Below are 17,046 nucleotides of genomic sequence, written 5' to 3'. Positions count from 1 at the left end.
GTGTTTGGCTTCGGGCCCCAGTTCGTGGGCTTTCTCCAGGTGCTGTACGCTGATGCAGAGTGTCTGGTCAGGCTCAATTGGACCCTGTCCGTGCCAGTCAGCTTTGGGTGGGGCATACGGCAGGGGTGCCCCCTCTCAGGCCAACTTATGCTCTGGCGATCGAGCCCTTCCTTCGTCTCCTCCGCTGGAGGCTGACAGGGTTGGTGCTTCAGGAGCCGGAGCTGCGGCTGGTCCTGTCGGCGTATGCTGACGGTGTGCTCCTCGTGGTCCAGGACCTGGTGGAGGCCTGCCAGGCCGTTTATTCAGCGGCCTCCTCTGCCAGGGTCAGCTGGGTCAAGAGCTCTGGCCTGGTGGTCGGGGACGGATGGCAGGCAAGCTCCCTCCCACCCGGGCTTCAAGCCATCCGGTGGAGCGCAGGTCCGCTGCTCTAACTTGGAGTTTATCTATCCGCCATGCATCCTTCTCCACCAGAGAACTGGCAGGATTTGGAGGCCAGGGTGGGTGAGTGGCTGCAGAGATGGACAGGACTGTTCCAGTGTCTCTCCGGGCAAGGGAGGGCGCTGATGCTTCACCAACTAGTCCTGTCCATGCTTTGGCACTGGCTCAACACCCTGAGCCCGGCCCCGAGGATCCTGGTCAGGCTCCAGAGGATGGCTCTGGAGTTCTTCTGGCCGGGGCTGCACTGGGTCTCCGCAGGGGTCCTGAGTCTTCCCCTGGAGGAGGGAGGACAGGGCCTGGTTTGCTTGCGCAGCCAGGTCCATGTCTTCTGCCTTCAGGCCCTGCAGAGGCTCCTTTACGGTGCAGGTAGTCCGGCGTGGAGCACATTGGTGCATGCCTTCCTCTGCTGCCTCTGAGGGCTCCAATATGACCGGCAGCTCTTTTTTCTCCATCTGAGAGGTCTTCCGCGAGACCTCTCTGAGCTGCTGGTCTTCTACCAGGATCTCCTCCAGACCTGGAAGCTTTTTTCAGCGACCAGGTCCTTTGGCCACCGAGGGGGCACACCTCCTCGCGGAGCCCCTACTAAACAACCTTGATCTACATGTGCAGGTGGTGGAGTCTCCCTCGGTGTGTCGGAGGTTGGTCATGGCAGAAACCACCAGACTCGGAGACCTCCTGGACTATGACGGGAGAGACTGGGTGATGCCCAGCGTGCTCAGTCAACGCATGGGGCTTTCCACCCTTCCGACCCCTAGGCGCGTACTCCTGGAGGTGAAGGCTGCCTTGTCACCCGATTCTCTCGTTTTTCTCTGGCGAGCCCTGCGAGAGGGTGCTCCCTGCCCACCCCTCACCCCTGGCCCTCTGGATATTTTTCTTCAGCCCCTGTTCCGTGAGCTTTCCCCCACCCCCCCACTCCCACACTCCAAGCCAGCTGCATACTCTGCAGCTGGTCCAGTTTCGAACTGCACCCAGAAACCATCTGTACACGCTCGTGCTCCACACACTGCACTTCCTCACCCTCGTGTCCCGCCCCGACACCAAATGGCGGGACTATCTTCCACCTAAAGACGGTATGGAGCCCCGGTGGGCCAGCCTTTATTCCGTCTTGGTGCCACGGCCCACCGGGGACATCGGATGGCAGCTCCCCGTGAGCATGGGCGTGCACCTGGCGCCGTTCACCCCTACACCCAAGGCCTGCCCCTTTTGCGGTATGAGGGAGAACCTGGTGCACGCCTATCTTGAATGCACCAGGTTGCAGCCTCTATTCTGGCTCCTCCAGAACCTCTTGTTGAGGTTCTGGCTGCACTTCTCCCCCACTTATTCCTCTTTGCACACCCTATCTGTGGCCCCACGAAGTCGCAAGACCTCCTCGTCAACCTCATCCTGGCCCTGGCCAATGTTTCCCTCTATAATACCAAGAGGAGGATGTTGGACGAGGGGGGCTCTGCGACTGTGTGGTCTATTTCCGCTCCCCCCTAGTTTCACATATCTGGGCAGAGTTCCACTGGGCAGCGTCCGCTGGCTCCCTTGACAGCTTTGAGGAGCAGTGGGCGCTGTCCGGGGTTCTCTGCTCGGTGTCCCCATCTGGTATCCTTGTTTTGAGTCTATGACCTTCACTCCAACCCCTGTGTTTCATTAGTTGTCTCCCACATTTACTTGGTCCCTGGGTCCAGTGGGCAGAAGTGGAAGTGGAAGGGCTTTAGAAGTGGGCGGGCTTGTGCCCGCCCACCTCCTGGGTTTTCCAATACGATCCCGCTACAGGGCATTTTCTTCGTTCACTCATGACTGCTGTTCTGTGCAAGCTATAGGGGCTTTCAACACTCCGTTGAAGGGGACAAATAAGCAGGCTGGTAGCAGGGCCTAAGTGAGGGAAGATATCAGCCTCTTAAGGGCCTAACTGGCTCCTACTACTGCAGTTGACTGCCTGTTCTCCTCAAGTGGGTTCCGGGAAGCAGCAGGAAACAGGAAGCTCCCAGAAAAGCTGGTGTTAATCAGTCCAGGATCCTGGGGGTGCTAGAGAGGTACATGAGAGGCTCCTCCTCTTCTCTCTCCCTGTAGCTCTGTTGCTTTCTGTTATTCCCTCTCACCTTTCCTCCTGCCTGCCTGTTATGTCTCTTGTGCCCTCCTTCCTCCAGCACAGCACTCCACCCTCTCTGTGCATCTAGAGCAGAGACAATACATATGCACCAGCAGCAGACACAATTTTCTACACTCTGGGTCCTAGTGGCGCCCCCTCACCCCACAGTCTGGCACCTGAGGCAGCCGCCTCAGTTTGCCTCATGGTAAGGCCAGCCTGTATCTAAGCCAAGGAGCGTGAGGCCTATTTCCCCGTTTCCATCTGAAGTGCACAATTCTCCACCCTTCTCACAAGCTGCTCTTTAACTTTTATTACACATTGTAAAACCATGAATCTCCTGGCAGGCAGGTGAGTGACTTTCATAAACCCCAAGACGAAGTGATTTGCTCAAGGCCATGGAGGGGGCATGACAACACTCGGACTCCTGGCTCCCGGGCCTGTGCTCAGGTCACTAAGGCACTGCTGCCAAATTCCCAGCACTGGAGAACTGCAAACAGCCGAGCAGCTGGAGAACACGAGTGCACTAGGGATGATCAGAGCATGGGACTGATGGGTTGAAAGGCAGCCAGGGAAAGATTGCAGCAGCAAAGGAGTGCCAGCCTGTGCCCTAAGCTCTGGTCATTCCCCAGTTCCTTGCAAGCGTCCTGTCTGCTCTCTTGTAATCCCATGTCTGGCAGCCTGTAGAAGAGATTCTGCAGCATGTTGGGACAGCTGATTGATTGGAAGCTCTTGGGGACAGGCGCTGTCTCTCACTATGGGTCTGCACAGCGTCTAACACAGTGGGGCCCTGATCTTGGCTGGGGCTTGTCACAGGGTGGCACCTGGCCCTTTAAGAGGGAAGAGGCCCATGTCCCTTTGACTAATTTGTTCACCCCCAATTGGGCTTAAGAGAGGGCAGCTGGGTGAAAATTGCCTGAGACCAGAGGAGATGGGGATCAACTGGAGACAGAGGAGTAGCAGAGAGCTGGTGATGCATGCTTGGCAGAGACACGAGGGTGGTAGAGAGAACCTGGGAGAGAAAGTGGAACCTGGTGGGAGCTGGAAGAGAATGGTTGGGCCCTCCTGAGAAGCAGTCGGCTTGGGAGAAGGGGAAGAGCCAGCTTGGGCTAGGGAGGCTGGGACAGACTCCAGAAGCAAGTGGGTTGTGGCTGGAGGGTGGATCCCCCGCTGCAGGCGGGCTGGCAGGCAAAGAGGGCTGGTGAGTGGAATGCTGGGGGGAGCTCTCTCCCAGCAGACCTGACTTGGGGCTGTGGGAGAAGAGTCCTGAGACTGGTCTCTCTTGGCTGGAGGGGTGGATAGTGGTGCCCTGGGACAGGGTCAAACAGAGTTCTGGTAGATGCTCATGTGGGTGACCTGGAAGTGACCCTTCCACCTCCCTGCATGGGAAACTGCCGTGGTTCAGATTACAGTGGGAATTGGAGACTGGTTTTACTACAAGGGTTTGGGGGAACTACTGTGCTGGTGGAGATGAATAAGTTGTGCCCGAAGGTGGGAGGTTGTACTGGATGCTGTGAGACTATGCTCCTCTCATGGGTGAATGGAGGGGAAACTGAGGCAGACACCTGTTCTGCTGTAGTCTGCCACAGATGGGCACTCATGGAGAAGCCACCAATGGCAGGTCCTCTAATCTACTGTAACACTGCTGGCCCAGGTCTCTGACAGACTGTTAAATAGCAGTCTTGTCTTTTTAGCCTCCCGCATAGGGTGAAAGCTACCTGCAGATCTCACACGCATGCTTCCTGACCATGTGATGATTAGCTAGACAAGGGCTTGTGGCTCAGGGGAGGGGTCCATTCACACAGCTGCTTAAAAACAAACCAACCTTTCTCTTCAAGGTAAAAAAATGATGACGCATTAGGGGAAAGAAATGGCTGGCTCCTCCCATTAAACCTCAGTGGTCCTGCTGGCATTATATATTCAGCCATCCTCCTGTGCCAGCCAGATAGCTGGGCTGGGAAGAAGAACCCCGATTGCTGACTCGCTCTCTTTATTGTGAGGGGAGCTGCCAGATGTTTGCAGTTGATACGCCGGGGTCTGGCGTACATGTACAATGTGCATCACAGCCCTTCTGGCCACGATAAAGCCTGTGTGAAAGGAACGGTAGCGTGGGTAGAGGGCTGGGGTGCAGATCAGTCACTGACAGGGGTCTGGCCTTGTGGACACTGCTGAACTGAGCACTTCTTTGGAAGCAGCTCCAAGATATTCCAGGACCTGTTTGCTAACAGCATGGCAAAAACTTGCCCTGGAGGTGGGGCTGCCCTGGGGTGAATCACGGGGTTACCTACCAGAGGCATGTTGCCGCCCTAAGACAGCAGCAGAGGCATGTGCTGGCTGGAGGGGATGACAGACCATGCTCCTTGAGGCGTGGTGGTCCAGCCAGCTTGCTACCCATCCCTAGAGGTGTCTTGAGTGCTTGGCTGGATTCCTGCTTTGCTGGAGCAGAGGACAAGAGGGACAGAAAGTCTCTCTCTCCACCTGCTCGTTGAGGCAGGGTTGGCACAGATCTGGAAGGCAGGGCAGTGGTTCACTGGGGCTGATTCCTGCTCTACCAGGTAAATCAGGACTAAATGCACCGAAATCTATGGGTTACACCTCAGTGGGAGCAAGAGGATGGCCAGGCCCAGGTTTAGAGAGGGAGTGGGTTGGGGGGAAAAAGGGGGGAAAACAAACTCCTCTGTGTGCTGCTAAAGTTACAGAATGGGTGCTCAGTGCTGGCCTCACTCTGCTCCCACTGAAGCCAATGGTAAAATTCCCCTTGCCGTCCATGGCAGCCGTGCTAGACAAATGCTGAGGACCCAGGCCTATTGTTAAACCAGAGCCATCTCTCCTGCTCATGGGGCCTGATCCAGCCCTGCCTCCCCCACCTCCCTGGGAACTGGGGGAGTCTGGGTGCAGCAGAAGTTGTGCAAGTTTGCAGCTCCTGGGGGAGGGGAACCTCTTATGCACTGATAAGCTCAGCTCCCTTGAGACGCCCTGCACCCCAGGGCATGGGACTGGGAGGGGCACAGCTGGTGGCTCTGTGCCAATGCACACCACTGCAAAATCCCTGCAGGGCCAGTCTTACTCTGAATAGCTAGTTCCACCCTCCACTGTGGAGCTAGTGGGATTTCTATGGAGACATGAACTGTGTTAACCCTTTGGAGCCTGGACACCCAACGAAGCACTGACTTGCTTGGAAAACACCGATGTTTCTATGGTTGTGGGCAGTATTTTAGCCATGTCAGTCCCAGGATATTAGAGAAACAAGGTGGGTGAGGCAATATCTCTTATTGGACCAACTTTGGTTGGTGAGAGAGACAAGCTTTCGAGCTACACAAAGCTCTTCCTGAAGAATCATTTTGACTTTCTCATTTCATTTCAATAAGCTAAAAATGTTTTGACTTTATCCCTTTGCTTAATTTCATTTTGACTCTTATATGATAGTAACTGTAATACACTAGTACGTTATGCTGCTCATATTCAATATTTTATACTAAAATATTCATTTTAATGTGATCTTTATATGATATGTTGAAATGTAAATATAACATGTAGATGGTATCAAAACAAAAATATTCAATGTTATTTAAACAAAATGTTTCCACATCATCCAAATTAAACTTTTCAGTGTGTCTGAATCAAAATTTTTTTGGGAATTCTGTCTTTTGAAAGCTTTCCAAACTTTGACTTTCTGGTTCAATTCAGAATGAAAACAAATGTTGGCATTTCCTACAGATGGAGGTTCTATTTTCCAGCCAGCTCTACTAAGTATAATGACAGGTTTCAGAGTAGCGGCCGTGTTAGTCTGTATCCGCAAAAAGAACAGGAGTACTTGTGGCACCTTAGAGACTAACAAATTTATTAGAGCATAAGCTTTTGTGGGCTGCAGCCCACTTCATCGGATGCATAGAATAGAACATATAGTAAGAAGATATATATAGACACACAGATAGTTTGTATGGCAACTTCCATCTGTGTGTCTATATATATCTTCTTACTATATGTTCTATTCTATGCATCCGATGAAGTGGGCTGCAGCCCATGAAAGCTTATGCTCTAATACATTTGTTAGTCTCTAAGGTGCCACAAGTACTCCTGTTCTTTCTACTAAGTATGTTATTCTGGGGGATCAACCAAACTCCTGTCAAAGCCAATTCCATGGTCACTCCATCAGTCACTGGAATCATTCCCTGGCTTATGTGCTCAGGCCCTTGCGGAGGGGGCATGCAGCTGGAATAGGAGCATGTGTCCCTGGAGCTGGACAGCTGATGGCATGGGGGACTGGCCCATCCCTGGATCCCCAAGAAGGTTAGTGCAAGTGCTTGGAAGATTACACAGGGGAGCAGCTAAACAGTTGGCCTGTGATAAGGAAATGCTCCCTGCCAAGTTGAGCTCAGCCCTTGACCGGCTTTGTCAGAAATAAAGAAAGAAAGGGGAAGAAACGAGCCAGGAATCAGACTGCGCTCGATACGGAGAATCCCTTGATCAAAACATCTAGGTTGCGTCGTCAGCAGTTCCGCCATCGCAGCGAGAGAGGATGCCTTGTGGCATCACGTTGCCATGCATGAGGGGGCAGATTTGCTTTTATGTCTCTAACATCACAAGCTAATGGCCCATCAGTGTTTCACAGCCTGCCCGATAAATTGATTCCTGCACTTTTAGGCACTCTTTGAGCAACTTTAGTCTTGGGGAGGGTCTGAGGCTACTTGCCTTATTAAACAGGAGATTCCTGCAATGTGTCTGACACCAGGTCATTTGTTTGCTTGTGTGGATATTACCTGCAGGTAGCAGATTTGCACCTAAGGAATGATTCAGCCAGGGCTTTTACACTAGAAAGCTGTGCTACTGATCTAATATAACCCCTTACATAGCACAGTAATATCAGTATAAAGGTGATTCATACTGGAATAGCTGTTCCAGTATATGTCTCTCTATACCAATATGACTGCATCCCCATTAGGACTTTTACCAGTATAACTATTTCAGTTTAAAAATATATATATATATCACATTAGTAACTGATATATTTATGCCAATAAAACTTTCAAATGTAGATTAGGACTTAGGTAGTGAATATATATTTTACAGGTGCTATGCACAGTTTCTAAGAAGAATTGCACTCCAACTGGCAACAAGCATTTCTCCAAGATCTAGCTGCCGATGCAATCTGTTAAATAGACTTAGTGCCATCCCAGATAGTCTCACAATCTGGTGACTCTCAGTAATGATATACTTCTGCCTCAAGGGACTTTGTGTTGTCTATGCACCCGTTACAGACAGCATTCATGGTCCGCTTTGTCTCAGTCACCCGAATTTAACAGCTCGTTGGACATTTGAAACTTCATGGATCTCCAAAGTAATTGTTCTCTGCCTTGCTCCATAGAGCTACCCAGTCCTCTGTGACCTTCCTTCTGCAAAATGTATCCCTCCTTCCTGGTCCCTATCTCCCATGAAGTCCCACATGCAAGATCTAAACTCCCTCCTGCATGCTAAATCCCAGCCCTTAACACTTGGGCAAGCACCAGGTGTTAGTCTCAGCAGCCTGCAGCCTTAGGTGTCCTATTAATTCCCTATCCCCTCCCTCCCTTCAACTCCGGCAGTGAGATTCAGTTTCCTAGCAGCCTCCTCTCCCCACTGTGGCATTCAGAGCTGTTATCTGTGCCGGGAGGCAGAGAGCATCCCCTGGACTGTAGCTGCGCTCCAAGAAGAATAGCATTTACAGCCATTCCCAACAATGGGCTGTGCCACTCTCTGAGCCATGTCACTAGATGAGCTAGTATAAAAGAGAGAGAGAGACCAAGCCTACACGCATCCAGTGCTCAGCCAGTCAGGACTCCCCTGACAAAGGGGCTCCTTGACTCTGACAAGTTCCCTTCAAGTTACTCGTCTTCTCCAGCTTTGAATTTCTGTCTCCAGGCAGTTTGCACCAGCAAGTGAATTAAAAGCAAATCACTCCCTGGTGAACCGCCATGAGCTCCTCCCGGTTAAACAACAGAGCCGAGAGCCACTTTCGAGCCCAGGAGGAGCACGAGCTAGAGACCCTGGGGAAGAAAGCATGGGACAATCCAGTTTACAATGGCTCCCCCTCTGCCTCTCTGAAGATCCGAGCCATCTACAACCCCAAGGCCATTCTGGAGAACCCATACGAGAACATTGAGAAGCTGGGGGACTCCCTTCCCTACCAAGAAGAGAGGAAAAAGGCAGAGGATGTAAAGAAGAAACCCTTGCCCAGGTGCTGCTTCTATGTCTTCAAAGGCATCCGAGGTAAAACTTTGGGGTCTGGTTAGAATGTGTTTATAAACCCATGTGAAGAGCAGCCCTGGGAGCTGAGAGCCATAGAGCAGCTGTATAACATGGAAAGCTGCACATAGCCATACTGAGCACTCCTAGTCTAATGTGCTCTGTCTGAGGTCAGGCAATAAATCTGTGTCAGCTCCAGGGACAGAACCCAGAAGTCCTGATCCCATGCTCCCTGCCTTATCTCTGAGGTGTAGCCATTGTCCCCATTTTACAGATGGGGACACTGAGGTGCAGAAAGGCTAAGGGGCTTGCTTGAGGTCACAGCCTAGAATAGAACCTAGGTGTTCTGATTCCAAACCCCGACTCTAGGAATTAGACAATAAGCCCTCCCTAGATGTTTTTTATTCTAGAGGGGATAGTCGTGACCCCTATATCAACACTTTCTATATATACATGTATATAAAACTGGAAGATGAAAAGCCACCACACTATTGGGCTGTGGGGATTAATCTATAGGGACTGAGCATAAGAGCTATATGTACATAGGTTTGCTAAAAGATAACTGAGGTGGGGGACACATAGGGAGAGGGGAATTGTTTAGGCTGGCACAAGGGGCTAGATGGAACAGTAAGGGCGCTAAAAGCTGGAAACACTCATTTAGGCTGCATCTTGGGGCAGCTCCCAGCAGTGGGATCTAGTCCATTTCCGAATATCTCCCAACAGAAGGGGTGAAGCCCCATGGCTTGAGAAATTAAACACCAGGCTGGAGAATGCATTAAACTGTAGGGAAAATCCCTACACTGGTGGCCAATGAACTGGCAACATAACCTAGCAGGGTTTTCCCCCCACTGTAAATTCTGTGGCGTTCTAATCACGGTTTCTAATATAACCCTTGTGCAAATGTACCCACTGTAACATATGGGTGTGTAAATCATAGATATGCAGGGCTAGACAGGACCTCAAGAGGTCGTCTAGTCCATTCCCTGCACTGAGGTAGGTGAGCTGTAGCTCACGAAAGCTCATGCTCAAATAAATTGGTTAGTCTCTAAGGTGCCACAAGTACTCCTTTTCTTTTTGCGAATACAGACTAACACGGCTGTTCCTCTGAAACCTGAGGTAGGATTGAGTACGTCTAGAGCATCCCTGACAAGTGTTTGTCTAAACTGTTCTTGTCTAGACCAGCTGTATGATGTCTATAGGTTATATTATCAAAGATTTCTGGGCTGCCATTTAGAGTGAGATCCAACACCCATTGAGTCTTCCCACTGATTTTGATAGGAGTTGGATTGGGTCTCTAGAGCAATTGATGGCATCCCTCAATGGCGCTGGGATGTAGATCTCCCTTGGCCCAGTAGCACAACTGGAAACAGAGGCTGAGAGAGGAGGAATGTGCCTACAGGGGATGGTAGGCTAATGCATTATTTACTTTGTTTTATTCTGAGGTCTGCAGTCCCCACAGGACTCCTCCTTTGTTCGGGGTGCTGTGACATAATTACAGTGTGATGCTTGAAAACCAAGAGATCAATCATTCCAAAACACAAATCCCTTTCCAGATACAATCTCTGTGTAATGCTGATGTCAAAGAAATGAGAATGAAAACCCCTATGGTACCATCATGTCCTCCCCTCCCTCCCTGACTAATCCAGTACTGCCCCCTGTAGGCAAAGATTACCCATGTACAGAGCAGTGCCCATCAGGATCCAAAGCCAGAGGAAATCAAAAGAAAACCTCCCATTGACTTCAGTGGGCTTTGGCTCAGTCCTTAATGTATAGTCTAGTAATGACATTTGACCTGCTGCTAGCCTTTTGCATCCTCACAGTACTTGCAGATACTAATTTAATTAATTTTCACTGCACCTTATACATGGATCAGAGTAACAGCCGTGTTAGTCTGTATTCGCAAAAACAAAAGGAGTACTTGTGGCACCTTAGAGACTAACCAATTTATTTGAGCATAAGCTTTCGTGAGCTACAGCTCGCTTCATTGGATGCACAGTCTCTAAGGTTTGGAGAAACTGCTTATAATGCAGGGCTCGCCTGGTCTTGAGTCTCCTTCCATCCTGTCCCCCGGGAGGAAGCTGATGATGTGAAGAACAATTTAAATTTTTTTATTAAAGCTAATGTTTAAAAAATTATATAATACATAGGTTGGGAAAAGAGTGTCTGTACATCTGGGAATAGTGCTTAGATTATCCACAAATATAAAGTTAGTTTTTAAAAGTCATATGATACATAGAGTACATAATCAGCAATAACCCAAATTTAGGTGACTAGATTTAACAATGCAGTTTAGATATTAGAATCTAACTACTCAGGTACGTCACTCAAGAAAAGTTGTACAGGGATTTGGTTGTGGAAAGCAAAATATATCAATGAGTGGCAGTTGTCCTGCAATAATTGAGAATTAGGTTGGTTGTCTATTTAGAAAATACAATACACGGGAAAACAAAGTCCTGATAGAACTCAGTCCCCAACACAGCCATCTCAGCAGCTTTCCAGTCGGCAGAAGTGTCCAGAGGAGAGCCAGGCAGTGGGACAGGCCAGGTAGTGGGTGCATCTGGGGAAAGGCGTGTTTTCTAAGCCGTAGGTTAAAGTTGGGACTTGGCTTGGATGGCTTTAAAACTCGGGAAGAGTCCATGTCCTTGAAGAAGCTGTCCCCATCAGTGCAAACATCGTCTGGGAAGGAGTTCTGCTACATGGGTTTGTTCCATAGAGGGAGGATGGGCTAGTGGTTTGGGGGCCAACCTGGGATTTTTGAGATCCTGTTTGAATTCCAGGTTCTCCGATGGCCTTCCTGAGTGACTCGGGCAAGCCACATTGCCTCTCCAGGCCTTAGTTCCCCATCTGCAAGGATAGGAGGGTGGCTCTGCCCACCAGGAAGGGGGAGGATTGTGAGGTGCTTAGACACTGTGCTAATAGGAGCCTTGGGTAGGTAGATCCCTGGGGATAGGAGCTGAGCCAATCTCCAAATCCTAGCTCTTTGATTGCACTGGGGATCATGCTCATCTTTGTCTTGACATTTCTTTTTATGGGCCATATCCTCAGCTGGTGTAAATCAGTGTTGTTGCAATGACTTCAGTGCCAATTGACCCCTACTGAGGAGCTTGAACTCTTTATTTCCCCACCTCTGCCACTCTTTCCTTAATAATCCTCTGTCTCTTCTCCCTTGTTTCCCACTGCCCCACGATTTGGCAGACTCCTGGGGGATCTCTTAGCTGACAAACAGGCACAGTGTTATTGACCTTCTCCGCCCAAACACGCACCGGAACATACGTCATCCTGCCTGGGAGTTAGCTCAGCTTTTCCCCACTGAGGGCCCCTGGCGTGGGTTCTCCTTGCAGCTGCTGTGTCCTGTGCGCCCAGAACCCAGTGTTGGGTTGGTTGGTGGTGGTGGTTGCAGATGTATTGTGCTTGCTGAAAGGGGAGCTTTAGCGAAAGAATTACTGAGCAGTGCACAAACTGCTCTGGGATGCAGGGGAGACAAGATCCCCAGCTGGTCTGAATCAAAGTAGCTCCAGTGAAGTCCATGGAGAGGTCCCAATTTACATCAGCTGAGGATCTGGCCCATTGACTGAATGGGTTTTGGGGGGAGATGAGTAGCAGGCTTTTGGGATCCTTTCTCTTCTACCCTGTTCTTAAGCCCCATGGCCTGTGCCCCAGCCTGTGTTTGAAGGCGTGGCCACAGCTCCACACTGGACCCCTCAGGACAGATGCGTCATTGACTAGGGTCTGGTCTCTTGAGAGCAGTGCAAAGTGCTTCCATTCCGTGCTCTCCAAGGATGAGGCAGCCCGCTGGCTTCTCCTGAACACTCATACTGCAACAGGTCCATTTTCCGTCACACCATCCCTTTCTGCTGAAGTCATTACACTTCACAGAACCATAGAGGTTTTGCCAAAATTTCATTCTGGGAGGGGAAAAGGGAGCAGGATGGGAGAATTTGGACAGTGCTGAAATGCCATGTTTTGATGCTTTCAAAGTGAAACATTTTGATTTTTCAGTTTGCAGAGAACTTTCGCTTCAATTTTTGTAATGGGTACATTGTAGCCTACACGTTTTAAAAGGCGACATCAAACCGGAACATTTTGATCAATTCAAAACAGTTTTTTTCCTGGGAATTTGAGGGTTTGTTCCTAATTGCAACAAAGACAAATGTCAAAATCTCAATCTTTCGGGAAACAAGGTATTCATGTCCTCGCAGCTCTACTTGCTCCTGTTATTAACATTACCTGTAGCAATCCTTTCACCTCTGGCATCCAAAGATTTCAAAGCACTTGATAATCATTGATTCACTTTCCTGTGAAGCCGCTAAGGGAGATATATGTACTGACACTTGGAAAGCGATCCAGAGCCCTCCATGGCAACTTGAGAGCTATCTCAGAGGAAAGACCAACCCTGTAGTCCTTATTCCAGCCCACACTGGTTTGAGGGGAAGTTTAGCTTGAGTTAGGATGGAGCAAACCCCATGTCCTGTGCACAGGAGCCTGTTGCGGGTTGCCAGAGCAGATTGAAATGCCCCAGCTGACCCTATTGCACTTCTTCACATGTGCACAGAACATTAGGGCAGCAAGCAAAGGCCTGGTGGTGAGATGAGGCCCCATCTGCGTGGTGGAGAGCCAGCCCTTTAACCCTTTACTGCCTGGTGGTGTTTGTTGATTGTTACAGTGGGGCTTAGTGGCCTCACTGTGCTAGGTGCTGTACAAACACAGAAGATATCCCAGCTCGAGGAGATATACCCATGCTAGCGCAGTGAAAAGAGAGTATGGCCACTGCGGTCCCAGTGGCCAGCTGCCCCGAGTACATGCCTATGGTCTCAGATGGGATTGTACTTGGATCAGCTAGCCTGTCCCGTCACTCATGCCGCTGCAGCTACACCCTGTCTTTAGGGCGCTAGTTCCATCAGAGCTAGCACAGGGAAATTCCAGCTTGAGGAGACGTATGCTCCCAGCTCGCAGCATAGACATACCATTAGAAAGAGCCAGTACCTGCTCTGAAGAGCGTGCAGTCTAAATAGATGAGACAGGCACAGGGAGTGTTGTCCCTATTTCAGAGATGGGAAACTGAGGCACAGAGTGACTTGGTCAAGGTCACACAGAGAGTTTAGGGCATAGCCAGGAATTGAACCCCAATCTCTTGAATCCCTCTCCAGTGCCTTAAGTGCATAACCGCTTTTCCTCCTTGTGGCTGAGCTGTTCCTCATATCCAGGGTTTTGTTTGACCTGGTAGAGCTGTGAAATTTTGCTCCAGATGTAGATTTGGCTTCCACTCCCTCCTCCACCCCCCATAGCTCAGGGGCGTTTGCATGCAGGGTTTTGATGTGAAACCCATCTCTGGCTTGGAGACACCTCAAGACACGCGAACGCACATAGAATCATAGAATCATAGAATATCAGGGTTGGAAGGGACCCCAGAAGGTCATCTAGTCCAACCCCCTGCTCGAAGCAGGACCAATTCCCAGTTAAATCATCCCAGCCAGGGCTTTGTCAAGCCTGACCTTAAAAACCTCTAAGGAAGGAGATTCTACCACCTCTCTAGGTAACGCATTCCAGTGTTTCACCACCCTCTTAGTGAAAAAGTTTTTCCTAATATCCAATCTAAACCTCCCCCACTGCAACTTGAGACCATTACTCCTTGTTCTGTCATCTGCTACCATTGAGAACAGTCTAGAGCCATCCTCTTTGGAACCCCCTTTCAGGTAGTTGAAAGCAGCTATCAAATCCCCCCTCATTCTTCTCTTCTGCAGGCTAAACAATCCCAGCTCCCTCAGCCTCTCCTCATAACTCATGTGTTCCAGACCCCTAATCATTTTTGTTGCCCTTCGCTGGACTCTCTCCAATTTATCCACATCCTTCTTGAAGTGTGGGGCCCAAAACTGGACACAGTACTCCAGATGAGGCCTCACCAATGTCGAATAGAGGGGAACGATCACGTCCCTCGATCTGCTCGCTATGCCCCTACTTATACATCCCAAAATGCCATTGGCCTTCTTGGCAACAAGGGCACACTGCTGACTCATATCCAGCTTCTCGTCCACTGTCACCCCTAGGTCCTTTTCCGCAGAACTGCTGCCTAGCCATTCGGTCCCTAGTCTATAGCTGTGCATTGGGTTCTTCCGTCCTAAGTGCAGGACCCTGCACTTATCCTTCTTGAACCTCATCAGATTTCTTTTGGCCCAATCCTCCAATTTGTCTAGGTCCTTCTGTATCCTATCCCTGCCCTCCAGCGTATCTACCACTCCTCCCAGTTTAGTATCATCCGCAAATTTGCTGAGAGTGCAATCCACACCATCCTCCAGATCATTTAACAGTTGGCCTCAAAGTGCATGTGACCCAGTGAGGCAAACAGCAAACTGTCCGGGCTGCTGCTCTGAAAGGCAGAGACCGGCATGTGATGATGCAGAGCAGAATGCTTTCCACTCTGCTCAGCGGCCGTGAACAGCAGGGAGCGAGTGCACGGCACTGCACCACGTTGGCACACTCCAGCCCGAATGCCCATCCTCTTTCTGTCAGAGAGCACTCAGGATATTCAGGCTTTGATCAGGCGGAGCTGTGCCCATCTCTCTGCCCCAGGTGTGTACAAGGGCTGGGACCGTATGAAAGGAGCGAGAACCATTGAGATTGCTGATGTGGATTAAGCCGCTCAGCTTTCAAGTGGAAGTTTAGACATGTGTGGGTGAAAGTTTGAGTGATCACACAAAGGGCCCATTAGAGAGAGAATGAGCAAGTGCTTTAATGGACTCAGGCAGTTCATTAGCTGTGCGCTGTCAGGGTCCTTGGAGGAAAAAGCTCTGTTCGTCCTGATCAAGCATTAGGCAATGCTCAGTGAACTGCTTCCACCATGTCAAGTGCACAGGGGCTCAAGACACAGAATTAGCTCCTTGGGGCCAGCTCCTCCAGGGTGTAAATTGCATTGAAGTCAATCGAGCCACATCAGCTGGCACCCATGGAGGAGCTGGGCCTCGATTTCCTGCAGCCCCAGGGTTTGGGGTCAAGGTGTTTGATTCAAGATCATCTCCTCCAGGGGCTCCTCCGGGTTTGTGCATTGCCCAGGCCCAGAGATTTTGGGTGTCGTCAGAGAGACGCAGTAAGGCCCGTGCTGACCCTGGATGCAGTTCAGCTAGGGAAGTCCTGCCTGGATGGCCAGTGTCATCACGTGGACATGTGAGGCTGCCTGTCAGGTGCCCCCTTCCCACCCTGCCAGGCACTTGCTTTTCCATACAAAGACCTGGCAGGACCAGCGTCCCACTGAGCTGCCACCACTCAGACTGACAGGGCTTGGTCTGCCTCCTGCCAACCCCCCATCTATGGGCTGGCCATCACACAGGGAGAATATTCTCCTGCGGCCTTTGCGGAGCCCTGATGGGGAGGGCAGGGGACAGAGAAGGAGGCTAGAGGCAGGAGGGAGGGACTGACGGGGCCTGATGGAGACAGGGAGAAGCACTGAGGAGCTCAGTTGAGAGGGCAGGGGAGTGGTGTTGTGCAGACTGATGGTGCAGATGGGGACACGATTACCAACAGGGAAGAGAGGGTGACTGACTAGACATGTCCCGCTGGATCAGGGCTGAGGCGTGCTGTCAGCATGGGATGGACAAGCTTGTCAGATGGCCCCACTTGGGTTGTCAACAGTAGGGCCTCAATGAGGCCCCTTCAGCATGAAAAGCATGAGTCTCCACCACGTGAGCGAAAGGAACAACCCCCTTCAGCTGGCACATTAGTAGATTCTTATCCTCTTATATGGACCAGCTACTAGATGAGCACAGAGACCCAGGGTCTGCTGGGATCAGTGACACTTTCACCGCCCTGCCTGTACCACATCACTTTATTCAGTGGGGCTGTGATGCCAACAGTTTCCAAGGGCCTTTCTATGGGCATTGAGCAGCTAACTCCTCTGACAATCTTGCCCTAAATTCACCTGATGCTGCTTTATGCTTAACAGGCCTCTGGGGGACAACTCTGACTGAGAATACTGCTGAAGACCGAGAGCTGTATGTAAAGACCACGCTGCGAGAGCTGCTGGTTTATGTCATCTTCTTGGTGGATATCTGCCTACGTGAGTAGCTGTCCAGATGGCTCAAGGGTGGGTCTGTCTGTGTGTGTAACTCTGTTTGGGAGGGTTTATGTTTTGGACATCTTGGCTCTAATTTATGGGATGTTTAATATCTTGTATGTGCACCTAGAGCTCTGGAGGGCACATTCTTAACTAAATCAGTAAAATATCGACATCATGTAACGGTAGAGAGAAAAATACCTAATTTATTTCACAGCTGGCCAATGCCAGATCTTGGTAATCTTTAAAACAGCTTGGAATTTTTTCA

The 17,046-nt window shown here is 50.4% G+C and overlaps 1 protein-coding gene across 2 annotated transcripts in view; it reads left to right on the top strand.

The window, feature by feature from the left end:
• Positions 1–8,383: 8,383 nt before the first annotated feature.
• The window catches only part of PKD2L1 (polycystin 2 like 1, transient receptor potential cation channel), a 53,512-nt gene continuing 44,849 nt past the window's right edge, over positions 8,384–17,046 (top strand). For both annotated transcript variants that reach the window (XM_075130701.1, XM_048859012.2), the window contains exons 1-2: positions 8,384–8,758; positions 16,668–16,781. In XM_075130701.1, the coding sequence (XP_074986802.1) occupies positions 8,464–8,758; positions 16,668–16,781 (409 nt within the window). In that variant the 5' untranslated portion in view covers positions 8,384–8,463. The remainder of the gene's footprint in view (positions 8,759–16,667; positions 16,782–17,046) is intronic.

Source organism: Caretta caretta, chromosome 7, assembly GCF_965140235.1.
Source record: "Caretta caretta isolate rCarCar2 chromosome 7, rCarCar1.hap1, whole genome shotgun sequence".
In the NCBI taxonomy this organism is placed as follows: Eukaryota; Metazoa; Chordata; order Testudines; family Cheloniidae; genus Caretta; species Caretta caretta.
The sequence above is the reverse complement of the archived record's forward strand: the minus strand, read 5'-3'. Positions and strand labels throughout refer to the sequence as shown.